Below are 18,820 nucleotides of genomic sequence, written 5' to 3' on the forward strand. Positions count from 1 at the left end.
CTCCAGCCTCAACCTCCCCACCTCCAGCTTTGCTTTGTTACCCCCAGTCCTGGCACTCCCTGACAGCCTCAAAAGTCCCTCCCCAGCTCTTTTGTAGGTCCCGTTCAGATCCTGGAAGGCCACAAGAAGGTCACCTCAGAGCCTCCTCTTCTGCAGCCTGCACAGCCCCAACTCTTTCAGTCTGTCCTCACAGCAGAGCTGCTGCAGCCTCTGAGCATCCCAGTGGCCCTGCTCTGGACACACTCCAGCATCTCCACGCCCTTCTTGTAATGGGGGCTCCAGAGCTGGATGCAGTACTCCAGGTGGGGTCTCAGCAGAACACAGCAGAGGGGAAGAATCACCTCCCTCCACCTGCTGGCCACACTCCTCCTGCTGCAGCCCAGGCTCTGGTTGTCCCTCCAGGCTGCAAGTGCACACTGCTGGCTCCTGTTGAGCTTCTCTTCCACCAGCACCCCCAAGTCCCTCTCCTCAGGGCTGCTCTCCAGCCACTCACTGCCCAGCCTGTCCAAGATTTCCAGACATTCTCTTACCTGGTGATCCTGAATCTTCCTGCCCACTACTCTGAATGTGTTGTTGCCTGTATGATGATATATATGAACTCTGCTGAATCCAGTTGATCCACCAGCTGGTACCCATTTCTTGTTGGCATCATCATAGACCATCACAGCAGCTCGTGCTTGGCAGATACTCTGTTCACTGTTAAAACAGAAGCATTTCAGAGTCATTTTTGTTAATTCATGACTGCTTTCTTTGCTGAGAAAGTTTAAAGCAATACCTTGCTGAAATATCCACCTTTCTAAATACAAAAATCACTAGCACTTGGATGCTTTGCATCAAGAGATTCATTCTGAACACTTGTGGTTAAAACAAAGAGGCCTAGCTACTAATGGAAGAGAACAAGAAGATATTTGCCTTTTTTGGTTTTCCTCCACTTCTTCTACCTCTAGATGTTTTTTCCCTCCTTTCCCCTCACCACCAAACATGAATTTGAATTAAATACCACAACCACAGAGTAATTTCCTGTAAAAAACTGATGAACAAAGACCAGAGAGCTGCACCAGCTTCCCAGAGTTTACAGTGGTACTTACTGCTAAAGGTAAAGGGTGATTGGAAGGACCTTGCTTCTGTAAGCATCATCACAAGCACCATCCACAAGAAGGGTCGTAAGGAGGAGCCAGAAAACTACAGACCTGTCAGCCTGACCTCAGTGCCAGGCAAGGTGATGGAACAGGGCATCTTGAGTGCCATCACAAAGCACCTACAGGATAGCCAAGGGATCAGGCCCAGCCAGCATGGGTTTAGGAAGGGCAGGTCCTGCCTCACTAACCTGATCTCTTTTTATGATCAGGTTCCTGCCTGGTGAATGTGGGGCAGGCTGTGGATGGAGTCTGCCTGGACTTCAGCAAAGCCTTTGGCACTGTCTGCCACAAGAAGCTCCTAGCCAAGCTGGCAGCTCATGCCTTGGACAGATTCACTCTATGCTGGGTCAAGAATTGGCTGGAAGGCTGGGCCCAGAGAGTGGTGGTGAATGGTGCCACATCCAGTTGGCAGCTGGCACTGGTGGTGTGCCCCAAGGATCAGTGCTGGGCCCAGTCCTGTTCAATATCTTTATTGATGATCTGGACGAGGGGATTGAGTCCAGCATCAGTAAGTTTGCAGATGACGCCAAGCTAGGAGCAGCTGTAGATCTGCTGGAAGGTAGGAAAGCCCTGCAGAGGGACCTGGCCAGGCTGGATGGGTGGGCAGAGGCCAATGGGATGAGATTGAACAAGGTCTCATTGCTGTCTATAGCTACCTCAAGGGAGTCTGTAGCCAGGTGGGGTTGGTCTCTTCTCCCAGGCAACCAGCAACAGAACAAGGGGACACAGCCTCAAGTTGTGCAATCAGGGGAGGTCTAGGCTGGATGTTAGGAGGAAGTTGTTGGCAGAGAGAGTGACTGGCATTGGAATGGGCTGCCCAGGGAGGTGGTGGAGTCACCATCCCTGGAGATGTTGAAGCAAAGCCTGGCTGAGGCACTTGGTGCCATGGTTTGGTTGACTGGCTAGGGCTGGGTGCTAGGTTGGCCTGGATGATGTTGGAGGTCTCTTCCAACCTGCTTGATTCTATGATTCTATCAGAAGAAAGCACACACACAAGGGATGGATGAAGTTCAGCATGAAAAATTCACCTACTCATAAATTAAATGCTGTTTGGTTTTAACCTATTTTTGTAACAGCTGACATCTAGATCATAGAATGGCTTGGGTTCGAAAGGACTTCCAAAGGTCACCTAGTCCAAACCCCTTACAGTGAGCAGGGACATCCTCCACTAGATCAGGTTGCTCAAAGCCTTCTTGAGCCATCTCCAGGGATGGGATCTCAACTACCTCCCTGCACAATTTGCTCCAGTGTTCCACCACCCTCATGGCAAAGAACTTGTTCCGACCATCCAATCTAAATATACTCCTCTTTAATTTCAAACCATTGCTTCCTCATCCTATCACTACAGGCCTTTGTAAAGAGTCCCTCTCCAGCCTTCTCATAGGCCACTTCAGGTACTGGAAGGCTGCTCTGTTGATTGCTGAAACATGCAATTTGGTCAGGAGATAGCTATCAACAGCTAAACCCGATTATGGCAGTCAACTGGAAGCTAAAGGCACAGCCTAAAGTTAAAAGGGAGCCTATGACAAATATCATCATGTTAGAATCAGAAGGAAGCAAAACATAAGCATAAGCACACTGTTAGAAGAGGAGACCATGATAAAACACAAGTTGTTTGTAAGAGCAATGTCTAGATGCAGACAGGAACTTGTGCTGGTTTGAGCCTAGCTGGAATGTTTTGGTGAGAAGAACTAGATTACAGGCTGTGAAACAGAAACAGTGGTGATGTCTGCTGCACTCATAGGCTTGCTGAGGTGGATAAGAACAAGAATGTAAACACAGATAACAGATTCACTCTCTGGGCTTTGGGCTGAACCACACTCTCTAACCTAACCTGCTGTCTGTGTGACCTAACCTGCTTCCTAACACCCCTGGCTGACCCTCCAACCTTCCTTGGGCACAAGGCAATGTCTGGGGTAAGGTAGAAAGGGGTGGGAGAAGGTGGAAGGGCAGTTGGGAGCCCCTCCTGGGGACTCAGGTTTCTGGGAGGGCTGTTGTGTGTCTGTATTACCTTTTACCTTGTCTATCTCTGTCTATATCTGTATATACTGTAAATCTCTGCTTGTCTGTTGTGCTGAGCTGTAAATACAAAGCTTCATTCCATTTCCAGAGCCCCTGAGTCTAGTCTGGGTGATTTCCTAAGTGGGGAGCAGGGAGGTAACACTCAACCATCACAGAGAGGGTATTCACAACTCCTTTGGCCAACCTCTTCCAGTGCCTCACCACTGTCACCATCAAGAATGTCTTCCTAATATCCAGTCTCAATCTTCCCTCTTCCAGCTTCAAGTCATCCCCCCTCATTGTATCACTACAAGCCCTTCTAAACAGATCCTCCCCGGCCCTCCTCTAGTCCCCTTCTGGTACTGGAAGGCCACTATAAGGTCTCTCCAGAGCCTTCACTTCTCCAGGCTGAGTAATAAAACACAAGTTGCCTGTAAGAGAAATGTCTAGATGCAGATGGGACCTTGTGTTAGTTTGAGCCTAGCTGGAATGTTTTGGTGAGAAGGACTGGATTACAGGCTGTGAAAGGGAAACAATGGTGCTGTCTGCTGCACTCACAGGCTTGCTGGGATGGATAAGAATCAAAATGTAGATAAAGCACTTCTGCTGGGGAACTGGCTGAGCTGAATTTCTTTCTAGCCTCTCTGCTGTTTCTTTAATCCACTTTGCTTCCTAACCCCCTGGCTGAACCTCCATTCTTCCTTGGGACTGGGGTAAGGTTGAGAGGGGTAGGGGGAAGGTGAAGGGGCAGTTGGGAGCCCCTCCTAGGAGGGCTGTTGTGTGTCTGTATTACCTTTTACCTTGTCTATTTCTGTCTATAACTGTATATCCTATAACTATCTGCTTGTCTGTTGTGCCAAGCTGTAAATAATAAGCTTCACTCAATTTCCAGAGCTGGGTGATTTCCAAAGTATGGGGGGGTTGAGGAACACCCAAACCATCACAGAACTAAAAATAGAAAGGAATGATTTCTTATCAGTAAGCTCAACTCAACATTCCACTCCAGCACATCCAACATTATAGCAAGCACATGATGCCTGCCTTGCCTGCCACTTGGACAAGGGAGAAGGCTGAAGAGAGTTGCATTCTTCTTAAGTGACCAAAGGAAAGCAATGAAATAGTTCTTTACATTTTAGGAAGGATGGGAAGACAACTCTGCCATTCCTGGTTTAGTCTCTGTGTGTGAGGTTTGGCCCATGAGTTTGGTGTTGGGGTTTTACAGGCAGTGGGAGGTGTCTTTGTTGGGTTTTCTTTTGGGGGTTGAGTTTTCTTTTTCTCTGGTATGTTTTGTATTTTGTTTGCAGGGGTTTGGGGTTCTCCTTTGGGTGGGTTTTAAAAAGGAATCTGCTGGATTTCACCAATAGCTCATTTCCATCTCCCAGCTGTTTTGTTACCTTACCATACTGACATTTGTGAAAGTAATAAAGCACCAATTTTGATCACACTTTTCATGGCACTCCAACAGCTAGAAAAGTGCTCAACACCTGGGATGTTTTCAAGGCTAAAGGAGAAGAGAGGACAAAATCATAGTATCATTAAGGCTGGAAAAGACCTCTGAGATCATCAAGTCCAACCATAGAATCATAGAATCAACCAGGATGCAAGAGACCTCCAAGATCATCCAGGCCAACCTAGCACCCAGCCCTAGCCACTCAACCAGACCATGGCACTAAGTGCCTCAGCCAGGCTGTGCTTCAACACCTCCAGACTCGGTGCCTCCACCACCTCCCTGGGCAGCCCATTCCAATGCCAATCACTCTCTCTGCCAACAACTTCCTCCTAACATCCAGCCTAGACCTCCCCCAACACAGCTTGAGACTGTGTCCCCTTGTTCTGTTGCTGGTTACCTGGGAGAAGAGACCAACCCCACCTGGCTACAGCCTCCCTTGAGGTAGCTGTAGACAGCAATGAGGTCACCCCCGAGCCTCCTCTTCTGCAGACTGCACACCCACAGCTCCCTCAGCCTCTCCTCATAGGCTTTGTGTTCCAGGCCCCTCACCAGCTTTGTTGCCCTTCTCTGGACACCTTCCAGCACCTCAATATCTCTCTTGAACTGAGTGCTTCAGAACTGGACACAGCACTCAAGGTGTGGCCTGAGCAGTGCAGAGTACAGGGGAAGAATAACCATCAACTGAACACCACCATGTTCACTAAACTGTATCATGTCCACACACTTGTGAACAATTCCAGGGATGGTGATTCCACCTCTTCCCTGGGCAACCTGCCCCAATGCTTGAACATTCCTCCAGTAAGGAAAATTTCCCTAACATCTAATCCAAACCTTCAACTTGGTGCAACTTGAAGCCATTTCCTCTGGTACCATCACAAGTTAGTTAAGGGAAGAAACTGAGCCCCACCTCACTACAACCTCCTTTCAAGGATTTGCACAGAGCAGTATCACCTCCCCTCAGCCTTCTTTTCTCCACACTGAACAGCAGATGACACCAAGCTAGGAGCAGGAGTTGATCTGTTGGAAGGTAGGAGAGCCCTGCAGGTGGACCTGGCCAGGCTGGATGGGTGGGCAGAGGCCAATGGGATGAGACTGAACAAGGCCAAGGGCAGGGTTCTGCACTTTGGCCACAACAACCCCAAGCAGCACTACAGGCTGGGGACTGAGTGGCTGAGAGCAGCCAGGAGGAAAGGGACCTGGGGGTACTGATTGATAGTAAGCTGAAGATGAGCCAGCAGTGTGCCCAGGTGGCCAAGAGAGCCAATGGCATCCTGGCCTGCATCAGGAGCAGTGTGGCCAGCAGGACAAGGGAGGTTATTCTGCCCCTGTACTCAGCACTGCTCAGGCCACACCTTGAGTGCTGTGTCCAGTTCTGGGCTCCTCAATTCAAGAAAGATGTTGAGGTGCTGGAAGGTGTCCAGAGAAGGGCAACAAAGCTGGTGAGGGGCCTGGAACACAAATCCTATGAGGAGAGGTTGAGGGAGCTGGGGGTGTGCAGCCTGGAGAAGAGGAGGCTCAGGGGTGATCTTATTACTGTCTACAACTACCTGAAGGGAGGCTGTAGCCAGGTGGGGGGTGGTCTCTTCTCCCAGGTAACCAGCAATAGAACAAGGGGACACAGTCTCAAGTTGTGCCAGGGTAGGTATAGGCTGGATGTTAGGAAGAAGTTCTTCCCAGAGAGAGTGATTGGCATTGGAATGGGCTGCCCAGGGAGGTGGTGGAGGCACCGTCCCTGGGGGTCTTCAAGCCAAGCCTGGCTGAGGCACTTAGTGCCATGGTCTGGTTGATTGGATAGGGCTGGGTGCTAGGTTGGACTGGATGATCTTGGAGGTCTCTTCCAACCTGGTTGATTCTATGATTCTAAACAACCCCAATGCCCCCAGCCTCTCATAAGAATTGTTTTCCAGACCCTTCACCAACTTCTTTGCTCTGCTGTGGACACATCCTAGCACCTCAATGTCCACCTTGTAGTGAGGACACAGTATTTGAAGCGTGGTCAGGTTAACTCAGGTTGCTAGCTGAGGTCCCAATGCCTGGAGATATTCAAGTCAGGCTCAACAAGGCTAGGAGCAACTTGATCTAGAGGAGGATGCCCTTGCTCACTGTAAGAGGGCTGGTCTAGATGGCTGGAGGTCCTTCCCAACCCAAAGACATCAATAATCTATCTCCTGCATAGGAGACAACATCAGAGAAGGAAACACATGCTTATTTTTAAGAGGCACATGCTCTAGTCTCATCACCTGTGCAACAACTACATCAAAACCTCATACCAAAGACTTATGTTACAATAATAACAACCTCTAACTAGATCACCCTTTAGCCAGAAATCAGTTCAATATACAGGCAGTAACATTCAAATACTGTGCTAGTTTGAGGCTAGCTAGAATGTTTTGGGGAGAAGCAAAGCCTGGATGAGGCACTTAGTGCCATGGTCTGGTTGACTGGCTAGGGCTGGGTGCTAGGTTGGCCTGGATGATCTTGGAAGTCTCTTCCAACCTGGTTGATTCTATGATTCTATCCACACAAGCTGTCATAAGAACTAGATAACAGGCTGTGAAAGAGAAACAAGGATGCTGCCTACATCACTCATAGGCTTGCTGAGAGATTTGAGAACAAGACTCCAGACATAGGTAAGAGACTTCTGCTTGGGAGCTCTGGGCTGCATTTCTCTCTCTAGCCTCTGTGTTGCCTCTCTGATTAATCCACTTTGCTTCCTAACTCCCTGGCTGAACCTCCATTCTTCCTTGGGACTGAAGTAAGGTTGAGAGGGGTGGGAGAAGGTGGGGGGGTGGTTTGGAGCCCCTCCTGGGGACTCAGGTTTCTGGGAGGGCTGCTGTGTTTCTGTATTACCTTTTACCTTGTCTATTTCTGTCTATAACTGCATATACTGTAACTATCTGCTTGTATCTTGTGCTGAGCTGTAAATACAAAGCTTCATTCAAATTTCCAGAGCTGGCTGAGTCTAGTCTGGGTGATTTCAAAGGGGGGGACACGGACACTCAAACCATCACAAATATACATCTCTACAGAGCTTCTTTTCTAAGTATAATTTTCAGTTTAGACTGAAAGGACCACATCTGATTTCAGAAGATTAAGTATAGAATAAATAAAATCAGGTACAGGTTTCAGATGTTTCAGTCCTACCAAAAAAACATGCCACAGGTACATCAGAAGGTTTCCTCATCTGAGGAGGGGACCATGCAAGAATCATGGCACTTAGTGCCATGGTCTAGTTGACTGGATAGGGCTGGGGGATGGGTTGGACTGGATAACCTTGGAGGTCTCTTCCAACCTGGTTGATTCTATGATTCTAAGAACCTATTGTTGTTGTGCTGGGGGAGGTCTAGGCTGGATGTTAGGAGGAAGTTGTTGTCAGAGAGAGTGATTGGCATTGGAATGGGCTGCCCAGGGAGGTGGTGGAGTCACCATGTCTGGAGGTATCACAGTATCATCAGGGTTGGAAGAGACCTCACAGATCATCAAGTCCAACCCTTTAGCACAGAGCTCAAGGCCAGACCATGGCACCAAGTGCCACGTCCAGTCCTGCCTTGAACTGCCCCAGGGACGGCGACTCCACCACCTCCCCGGGCAGCCCATTCCAGTGTCCAATGACTCTCTCAGGGAAGAACTTTCTCCTCAGCTCAAGCCTAAAGCAAAGCCTGGCTGAGGCACTTAGTGCCATGGTCTGGTTGCCTGGCTAGGGCTGGGTACTAGGTTGGCCTGGCTGATCTTGGAGGTCTCTTCCAACCTGGCTGATTCTATGATTTATTTTCAGCTCTTTACAAAAACACTCTCAAGTTCACATCTAGAAACATTCTGTACTGTTCACAAAGTAGATGACAAACAGCAGCAGTTCTTCTAGAAGGCCTTAAGAGTGTTAGAGAACCCTTGGAAGATTTCTGAACTCAAACCAAATTATTGCCACATTAGAATCTGGATCAATCACAAGCCTGATAAACCATAGCTGACAGGACCTAGATACCAATTTGGAAGCAGAGCCATGTGGCTTGCAGAGCTCTTGCCAAAAAACTAATTCTATCTCAATCATGTGTCAGGTTATAAAAAAAAATCATTTCAATTCTATTAAAAATTGAGACTGTGAGTAAAAGCTAATGGGTTTGAAATAGAACAAAGGTAGAAGCAGGCAATGATTGAGTAACGTACAACCAGCACAAGACTTAATTAGGAGGAAAGACTAAGTTCAGACACTCTTATTTAGAGCATTCTCACTCTTTGTCCTGCTATGGTCCCTCACAGGCTCACAGGATGTTAGGGGTTGGAAGGGACCCAAGGAGATCATCCAGTCCAACCCCCCTGCCAGAGCAGGACAATCCTATCTAACACAGAGCACACAGGAACACATCCAGACAGGCCTTGAATGCCTCCAGAGAAGGAGACTCCACAGCCTCTCTGGGCAGCCTGTGCCAGTGCTCTGGGACCCTTCCAGTAAAGAAGTTGCCCCTTGTGTTGAGGCAGAACCTCCTGTGCTGCAACTTACACCCATTGCTCCTTGTCCTATCCCAGGGAGCAGTGAGCAGAGCCTGTCCCCCCCTCCTGGCAGCCTTCATGTACTTAGAAACATTTATCCAATCCCCTCTCAGTCTTCTCTTCTCCAGACTAAGCAGCCCCAGGGCCCTCAGCCTCTCCTCATCAGCCATGCCCTCCTGTCCCCTCATCATCCTCGTAGCTCTCTGCTGGCCCCTCTCCAGCAGATCCCTGTCCCTCTTCAACTGGGGAGCCCAAAACTGAACACAGTATTCAAGATGAGGTCTCAGCAGGGCAGAGTAGAGGGGGAGGAGAACCTCCCTTGATCTGCTGGACACATCCTCCTAATACACCCCAGGATGCCATTGGCCTTCTTGGCCACAAGGGCACATTGCTGTGCCATGGGGAACTTGTTAGCCACCAGCACCCCCAGCTCCCTCTCCACAGGGCTGCTCTCCAGCAGTCACCTCCCAGCCTGTACTGCTGCAGTTTGTTATTGCTGCCCAGATGCAGGACTCTGCACTTGTCCTTGATGAACTTCATCTGGTTCCTCTGTGCCCAGCTCTCAGTCTGTCCAGGTCTCTCTGGATGGCAGCACAGCCTGCAGCTGTCTCAGTCAAGCCTCCCAGCTTGGTGTCATCAGCAAACTTGCTGAGCAGACTCTGTGCCCTCATCAGTGTCACTGATGAATGTGTTGAACAGGACTGGCCCCAGCACTGATCCCTGAGGGACACCACTGGTCACAGCTCTCCAGCTGGAGCGGCACCATTGATCATCACCCTCTGAACTCTATCTTGCAACCAATTCCTAATTCACCTCACTGCCTGCTCTTCCATCCCACACTTCCTCAGCTTGCTCACTAAAATGTCATGGGATGGCCTAAGTTTTATAACAGTTTTTACACGATTTTATTTGACCAGAAAAGAAACCAAAACCCAACTCTTTGATGAGCTATTTGGTATTCAAGTGGCACAATTCACATGTGCAAATGAGATGACCTTGACTAGAATTTCTAGCTTTTCTCTTCACTATAAAACTATTTTTAGTTCCACTTCTCAGGCTATCCCTTGCAACTGGAAATATTACACAGTTCTGAATCTCACATACTTCATGCTCCATTTAAAAGACAAGAATTTTAAGAGCAGGGGATTAATTTTACCCATTTAAAGGTATGAGATGATTCAAAGATGTTTTCAAAACTGGCAGATACAAACAATTTCCAGATGACCTATTCCATCACTACACAATCAGCCTTCTGCCTTCGTTTCAATCAAAGCTTGTAACTAAACTTTTAATGTTCCAGGTCTGCAATTTTCACAGTCAGGTACCAATCTGAAGGTGAGTGAGGAGGAAGTTCTTCACTATGAGTGTGGTGAGAGGCTGGAATGGGTTGCCCAGGGAGGTGGTTGAGGTCCCATCTCTGGAGATGTTTAAGGCCAGGCTGGATGGGGCTGTGTGCAGCCTGATCTAGGGTAGGGTGTCCCTGTCTATGGCAGGGGGGTTGGAACTGGCTGATCCTTGTGGTCCCTTCCAACCCTGTCTGATTCTATGATTCTCTCCTGCCAGCAGTTCCTACCACCCATCACTTTGCTTCTGAGACTGCAGCAGCAAGATGGAAAAATGAAGATAGGACTATCAGAAACAAATTAAACCACGACAATGTGCCAGGCTTTTCCCAGGGTTCAACAAATCCACATTACTAGTTGTAGGGAAGATTAAGTCAGTTTCTTTCTCTTAGTAAAACTTCTGCACTCTAAAGTGATTACATTTTGAAGACAGGCAATAGAGGCATAAGCTTTAGCAAAGGAGAATTCTTAAACCTGCCCTTCAATGTTTCATTGTTTAATGTTTGAGTAGAGGATATTATAGCAATTAGAATCATAAAATCAACCAGGCTGGAAGAGACCTCCAAGATCATCCAGGCCAACCTAGCACCCAGCCCTAGCCAGGCAACCAGACCATGGCACTAAGTGCCTCAGCCAGGCTTTGCTTCAACGCCTCCAAGGACGGTGACTCCACCACCTCCCTGGGCAGCCCATTCCAATGCTGATCACTCTCTCTGACAACAACTTCCTCCTAACATCCAGCCTAGACCTCCCCTGGCATAACTTGAGACTGTGTCCCCTTCTTCTGTTGCTGGCTGCCTGGCAGAAGAGCCCAACCCCACCTGGCTACAGCCTCCCTTCAGGGAGTTGTAGACAGCAATGAGCTCTGCCCTGAGCCTCCTCTTCTCCAGGCTGCACACCCCCAGCTCCCTCAGCCTCTCCTCATAGGCTTTGTGTTCCAGGCCCCTCACCAGCTTCGTTGCCCTTCTCTGGATACCTTCCAGCACCTCAACAACTGGGGGCTCCATGTTGATCATGCAGAAACCAGAGAATTCATAAAAGGGAACAGAACAGACCAGAGCCACAGCTTGTTATCTCATCTAGGTACTCTGTGATGCTATGCAACTGAAGCAAGATGTATGGGAGGGGGTTCAAAAGGTTGGCTGTCAACCTTCAACCTCTCAAGTTAAGGTTGCTTTGTTCTGAAAGGGTAGTTTGTATTTGAAGTTTAGCCAACCAGAATTTCCTGGGCTGCATTTCTGAGTCGCAGTGTTCGCTCCAAGCGGCTGCAGCGCAAAGCTCGCAGGAACTTTATGCTGCTCTGCAGACAGGAGCCACACAACACCCTGGAGCAGTCCACTAACTTGCAGGTGTATGCAACACTTCTGTTCACTCAAACAAAAAAAAAAAAAGCCACCTGCAAAGTTTCCAACTTGTTCTGTGGTATCAGATTGAATAAAAACTTCCACAGGATTCCACTGTGAAAAGAAGTTTCTCCTTCAGCCTGCTGCTTGTAAGCACTGATTTGGAGGAGCACTAAACTCCTTCCAGTACTAGACTTAACTGAAGTGTAGATACTTCTCTCACTGTCTCTCAGACACTTCTATTTTTGTCTGCTATAAAAACTAAGCAAAAAAAGTCCTTCTTTAACTGTAGATGTGGATACTTTGGATGTTTTGTCGCTTACACCCACAGGGTCTCCCCTTACAGATTGAACTTCTACACCAACCAATATTTTCCTATCTAGAAGACAAAGACAGGCTGTAGCCAGGTGGGGTTGGGCTCTTCTGCCAGGCAACCAGCAACAGAATAAGGGGACACAGTCTCAAGTTGTGCAATCAGGGGAGGTCTAGGCTGGATGTTAGGAGGAAGTTGTCAGAGAGTGTGATTGGCATTGGAATGGGCTGCCCAGGGAGGTGGTGGAGTCACCATCCCTGGAGGTGTTGAAGCCAAGCCTGGCTGAGCACTTAGTGCCATGGTCTGGTTGACTGGATAGGGCTGGGTGATAGGTTAGACTGGATGATCTTGGAGGTCTCTTCCAACCTGGTTGATTCTATGATTCTATGGTCTGGTTGAGTAGCTAGGGCTGGGTGCTAGGTTGGCCTGGATGACCTTGGAGGTCTCTTCCAGCCTGGTTGATTCTATGATTCTCTATATGCTGTTAGAGTATATTTTTTCTTACACATATACATAAACAAGAATAGCCACATAAAAAGTTGTTTACCAAGCCTCAGAAAAACCTGTACAAGCTCTCTTCCCCAAGTGCAAAGCTTGACAAATAGCTGGATAAATACATATTAGGGCTGCTTCTCCAGACAACCATGTAAGAGTCCAATTGTTAAGGCAAACCATTACTCTGGGTAAGTCCACCTACAGCAATACCATATAAAGCCAAAGACAGGGTGGTTGTTTTTTATCTGGAGTGGAAGAGTGGGGGGAGGTCTGACACTCAAAAGGCTCACACACACAAAAAAACCCCACAGTAGTAATGAATCACAAGGATAAGATTATTCTTCTGGGAGAATCTACTTTCCCCCCTCCAGTGATGAGATCATACCAAAAGCTCAAAAAAGCATAGCAAACTGAACCCTAGCAGACATCATTCTTCTGGCCAGATGGAACATGTTCATTCCTTCACATCCCGAGCTCTTAACCTCAATGCACAGTGACACCAATGCACAGTCTGCTGACCTAAGCCTTGGTTATTTTCCTCCCCCCCCCCCCCCCCCCCCCAAAAAAAAAAAGTAGATGCTTGGTTTTCCTTTCTCAAGTACTAAAACAGACTGAAATGATCAAACTCATATGGGAAACAGCATGAAAGCAGCCACAGAAAAGCTCATTTAAACGCACTAGCAAGAGCAAGACAAAGCTACAGCTGCTCTCGTTCTCAGCACTGAGCATTTTTGTCAGTGATGTAACTACCCACTACCACTTCTGGTGATTCAGGGTGTTGGGGTTTTTTTTTTTGCTGTGTTCTCAATTTGCAGAAACATAACAACATGTTCTTAAATGTGCAGCCTTTGTGGGCCAAGGAGGGATGGAAAGAGACGCTGATTCATCAAACGCCTGCGGAGCGCTTCCAAACCATGTGGCACAAAGCTAGAAAGAAACCCCCAAACAGTTCCAACACTAACATCTTAAAATACACTTTTTTTTTTTTTTTTTTTTTTTAAAACAAGCAGCTAAATGCATGTCCAGAGTTCAAGTTTTATATCTGGGCAGTGGCATTTTTCAGTATCGTTTTTCCCTGCTTGTTCCTGAATCCCGACTGGCACATCACAGTCAAAATGTTCTGTGGACATTTGCAGTGATTTAAACCACACCAACACACTTCAACCACTCAGCAACAACCTGTGATGCTTTGGGTGTTACCCACACACACACAGTGGAAATCACCCAGACTAGACTCAGCCAGCTCTGGAAATTGAATGAAGCTTTGTGTTTACAGCTTAGCATAATAGACAAGCAGGGATCTATAGTGTACACAGTTATAGACAGAGATAGACAAGGTAGAAGGTAATACAGAAACACAGCAGCCCTCCCAGAAACCTGAGTCCCCAGGAGGGGCTCCCAACCACCCTTCCACCTTCTCCTGCCCCTCTACCTTACCCTAGACTTTACTTTGTGCCCCAAACAAGAATGGAGGTTCAAGCCAGGGGGCTTAGGAAGCAAGTGGATTAATCAGAGAGATGGAAGGTGAGGTTAGAGAGAAGAATGCAGCCCAAAAGACCAGGCTGTGCCTGAACTGCCTTATTTGTGTTTATACTCTTGTTCTTATACATCCCAGCAAGCCTATGAGTGCAGCAGACATCACCATTGTTTCTCTTTCACAGCCTGTAAGCTGGTTCTTCTCACCTAAACCTAGCTTCAAACTAGCACAACCTCCCTCCCCCAACTGTGTACTTTACCACTAACTTCTGTTAACCAAAACAAATGCTTTGTAGGTAAAGTTGTTGGTATTCTAAGCTGCTCACTTGTCTTAACTCAGTAACTACAGTTAGCTAATCTGAAAGCTTCCAGTTCTCTCAGATATTCTCCTCATGTTAGAGAGCCATAGAAATGCTTTGGTTGGAAAAGACCTCAAAGGTCAAAGAGTCCAACCCTCTGTCTAACACCACTACATAGAATCATAAAATCAACCAGGTTGGAAGAGACCTCCAAGATCATCCAGGACAACCTAGCACCCAGCCCTAGCCAGTCAACCAGACCATAGCACTAAGTGCCTCAGCCAGGCTTGGCTTCAACACCTCCAGACACGGTGCCTCCACCACCTCCCTGGGCAGCCCATTCCAATGCCAATCACTCTCTCTGACAACAACTTCCTCCTAACATCCAGCCTAGACCTCCCCTGGCACAACTTGAGACTGTGTCCCCTTGTTCTGTTGCTGCTTGCCTGGCAGAAGAGACCAACCCCACCTGGCTACAACCTCCCTTCAGGGAGTTGTACAGCAATGAGGTCTGCCCTGAGCCTCCTCTTCCGCAGGCTGCACACCCCCAGCTCCCTCAGCCTCTCCTCATAGGCTTTGTGTTCCAGGCTCTCATCAGCTTTGTCACCCTTCTCTGGACACCTCAGTCAAAAGCAAACCTCAGAGGAAGCAGAATGTAAGAATTACTATCCCCTCCTGCCAATGAGACCAGAATCTACATTATCAACAGGACACCATCAAAACAATAATCCATTCTGGATGAAAGATTAACAAAAAGTTCTTACAACAAACTAATTTTCTCTATAGCTCAGCCTCAGTTGAAAGGTGAGAATCTCAACCTCTTCATTCCTAAAAGCTAGCTCAATGTGCTGTTGCAGTGGAACATTACATGATTGGTACAGCAGCAGAAGGAACTACACCATGCTATGCTACTTGCATCCAAATGCTGTGGTGTGCCCACTCCAACACTTCAGCTAGGATAGAATTTACTTGCTATTTTGGGTTTAGAACTGGATTGAATTGAGACCAGCTGATTTTTCATACAGATTCTTCTTCAGACAGACTAACTCCCTGAGGACAAGAGTGCTTGTTGGTTTCTTCTAGCAGGTCAAACTCAAAGAGCTGCTGTTCAACCAGGAGGTGAGTGCGGAGGCAGTAGTTCCAGACTGCCTCACTAACAGCTCTCCTGCTAATGAGTTAGTACTTGCCTGTGCCTGGAAAACTTTTGAGTGATAACTAACAGATTCATTCATCTCTCCCACTTTTCCATCCCTGATAACCAACAGATTCATTCATCTCTCCCACTTTTCCATCCCTGATAGCCAACAGATTCATTCATCTCTCCCACTTTTCCATCCCTGATAGCCAACAGATTCATTCATCTCTCCCACTTTTCCATCCCTGATAGCCAACAGATTCATTCATCTCTCCCACTTTTCCATCCCTGATAGCCAACAGATTCATTCATCTCTCCCACTTTTCCATCCCTGATAGCCAACAGATTCATTCATCTCTCCCACTTTTCCATCCCTGATAACCAACAGATTCATTCACCTCTCCCACTTTTCCATCCCTGATAGCCAACAGATTCATTCATCTCTCCCACTTTTCCATCCCTGATAGCCAACAGATTCATTCACCTCTCCCACTTTTCCATCCCTGATAGCCAACAGATTCATTCATCTCTCCCACTTTTCCATCCCTGATAACCAACAGATTCATTCACCTCTCCCACTTTTCCATCCCTGATAGCCAACAGATTCATTCATCTCTCCCACTTTTCCATCCCTGATAGCCAACAGATTCATTCATCTCTCCCACTTTTCCATCCCTGATAACCAACAGATTCATTCATCTCTCCCACTTTTCCATCCCTGATAACCAACAGATTCATTCACCTCTCCCACTTTTCCATCCCTGATAACCAGATTCATTCATCTCTCCCACTTTTCCATCCCTGATAACCAACAGATTCATTCATCTCTCCCACTTTTCCATCCCTGATAACCAACAGATTCATTCATCTCTCCCACTTTTCCATCCCTGATAGCCAACAGATTCATTCATCTCTCCCACTTTTCCATCCCTGATAGCCAACAGATTCATTCATCTCTCCCACTTTTCCATCCCTGATAACCAGATTCATTCATCTCTCCCACTTTTCTATCCCTGATAACCAACAGATTCATTCATCTCTCCCACTTTTCCATCCCTGATAACCAACAGATTCATTCATCCCTCCCACTTTTCCACCTCTGATAACCAACAGATTCATTCACCTCTCCCACTTTTCCACCTCTGATAACCAACAGATTCATTCACCTCTCCCACTTTTCCACCTCTGATAACCAACAGATTCATTCACCTCTCCCACTTTTCCACCTCTGATAACCAAGAGATTCATTCACCTCTCCCACTTTTCCACCTCTGATAACCAACAGATTCATTCATCTCTCCCACTTTTCCATCCCTGATAACCAACAGATTCATTCATCTCTCCCACTTTTCCATCCCTGATAACCAACAGATTCATTCATCTCTCCCACTTTTCCATCCCTGATAACCCAGAGTTTCCTTCACCTCTCCCACTTTTCTATCCCTGATAACCAACAGATTCATTCATCTCTCCCACTTTTTCTTCCCATGAATTACTCAGAATATAGATTAGCTGCAACAACAGAAACCAAAAGGGAAAATCTTCATGGGAGAGTCTCATCTAGAAATAAAACTACTACTGACAAGGAACAAGGAAAGCTGAATCTAAACACAGGAACTAAAAGCTGGCAAAGGAAAGGTGCTTTGAATTCTGGAACACTCCATTCCAGAACTCTCATTAGCACACAGTTTATTGAAGCTAAACTTTGTTTGCTCCATGAACACCTTCCACTGAATGAAAATTGCTCTTCATAGAATCATGACAAACCAGGTTGTCATGTAAGGAAAACTGAGCCCTCACAACACACAGAGTGTTATCAGGAAAGATATGTTCTAATCAGTGCTGGGTGACAAGGGGAGGTCTTCCTCAAAGCCCTTGCACACTTTCACCTAGCTCAGGTACAATATTTATGCTACATAAACATGCATATTCAGTACAGGGGTAGGGTTGTTACAATGGTAGGAGAAGATACTACAATCAGCTGCTGGAACTCATTTCCATACTGTCCCACCTCTTCAGGCATGCTCATTGCCATCTGGTGGTCGTCTTTTGGGGTCTTTGGGAGGAAGGCAAACGTCTTCCTCAGTCTGACCTCTCTGCTTTTCCTCCACCTGGCATCAGTTTTGGGTCACATTCTTTGAGTTTCCAATGTTCTCATCTTTGAATACAGTATTCTTCTTCTCCACAAGAGTGTTTCAAGACCCTCTCAAGCTTAATTCCCCTCCTTTGTGTTTATCTGATTGACGATGCTTCATATTAATGCTCATATAGGTAATGATTTAAGTAGGTTTCTACACTCTATGTTCTCCAGCTCTTTCCCTATATCAGTTGGAAGAGACCTCCAAGACCATCCAGGCCAACCTAGCACCCAGCCCTAGCCAGGCAACCAGACCATGGCACTAAGTGCCTCAGCCAGGCTTGGCTTCAACACCCCCAGGAATGGCGAGTCCACCACCTCCCTGGGCAGCCCATTCCAATGACAATCACTCTCTCTGCCAACAACTTCCTCTTAGCACACAGCACAACTTGGGGCTGTGTCCCCTTGTCCTGTTGCTGGTTGCCTGGCAGAAGAGGCCAACCCCACCTGGCTACAGCTTCCCTTAAGGTAGTTGTAGACAGCAATGAGGTCTGCCCTGAGCCTCCTCTTCTGCAGGCTGCACACCCCCAGCTCCCTCAGCCTCTCCTCACAGGGTTTGTGTTCCAGGCTCCTCCCCAGCTCATCTCCTCTATAAACCCTTTCTTAAGAAAGAAAAACGTTCATTTAGGAGTAGTCTGCTCTTGGTGCAAGTGCAATTTGCAGAAAAAATCCTCTTGTGACTGGACATCTTTCTTTTTTGGTCTTTTCCTAGCTCTGTTTATTGATGTTCTCCAAAAGAGCAATGCTTTTTACTAGCCAATGTGATCGTTTGAATGTTCTCTGCCCCCACCCCCCCCATACTTAGGAAATTACCCAGCCTAGACTCAAGGGCTCTGGAAATTCAATGAAGCTTTGTATTTACAGCTTAGCACAACAGACAAGCAGATATTTACAGTATATACAGTTATAGACAGAAATAGACAAGGTAAAAGGTAATACAGAAACACAACAGCCCTCCCAGAAACCTGAGTCCCCAGGAGGGGCTCTCAACCACCCTTCCACCTTCTCCCACCCCTCTACCTTACCCCACTTTGCCTTATGTTCAAAGTAGGTTTGGAGGGTCAGCCAGGGGGGTTAGGAAGCAGATGGTTTAGTCACACAGACAGCAGGTTAGGTTAGAGAGAAGTGCAGCCCCAAAGCCAGACAGCAAACAACTTGCCTGATCTATGTTTGTATTCTTGTTCTTACACCTCTCAGCAAG

The 18,820-nt window shown here is 47.3% G+C and overlaps 1 protein-coding gene across 5 annotated transcripts in view; it reads right to left on the bottom strand.

The window, feature by feature from the left end:
- ENAH (ENAH actin regulator) overlaps positions 1-18,820 on the bottom strand; it is a 151,357-nt gene that overhangs the window by 69,746 nt on the left and 62,791 nt on the right. For all 5 annotated transcript variants that reach the window (XM_064164592.1, XM_064164595.1, XM_064164596.1 and 2 more), the window contains exon 2: positions 531-696. In XM_064164592.1, coding sequence (XP_064020662.1) covers positions 531-696 — 166 coding nt within the window. The remainder of the gene's footprint in view (positions 1-530; positions 697-18,820) is intronic.

This window comes from Pogoniulus pusillus, chromosome 25 (genome assembly GCF_015220805.1).
Source record: "Pogoniulus pusillus isolate bPogPus1 chromosome 25, bPogPus1.pri, whole genome shotgun sequence".
Taxonomy (NCBI): Eukaryota; Metazoa; Chordata; class Aves; order Piciformes; family Lybiidae; genus Pogoniulus; species Pogoniulus pusillus.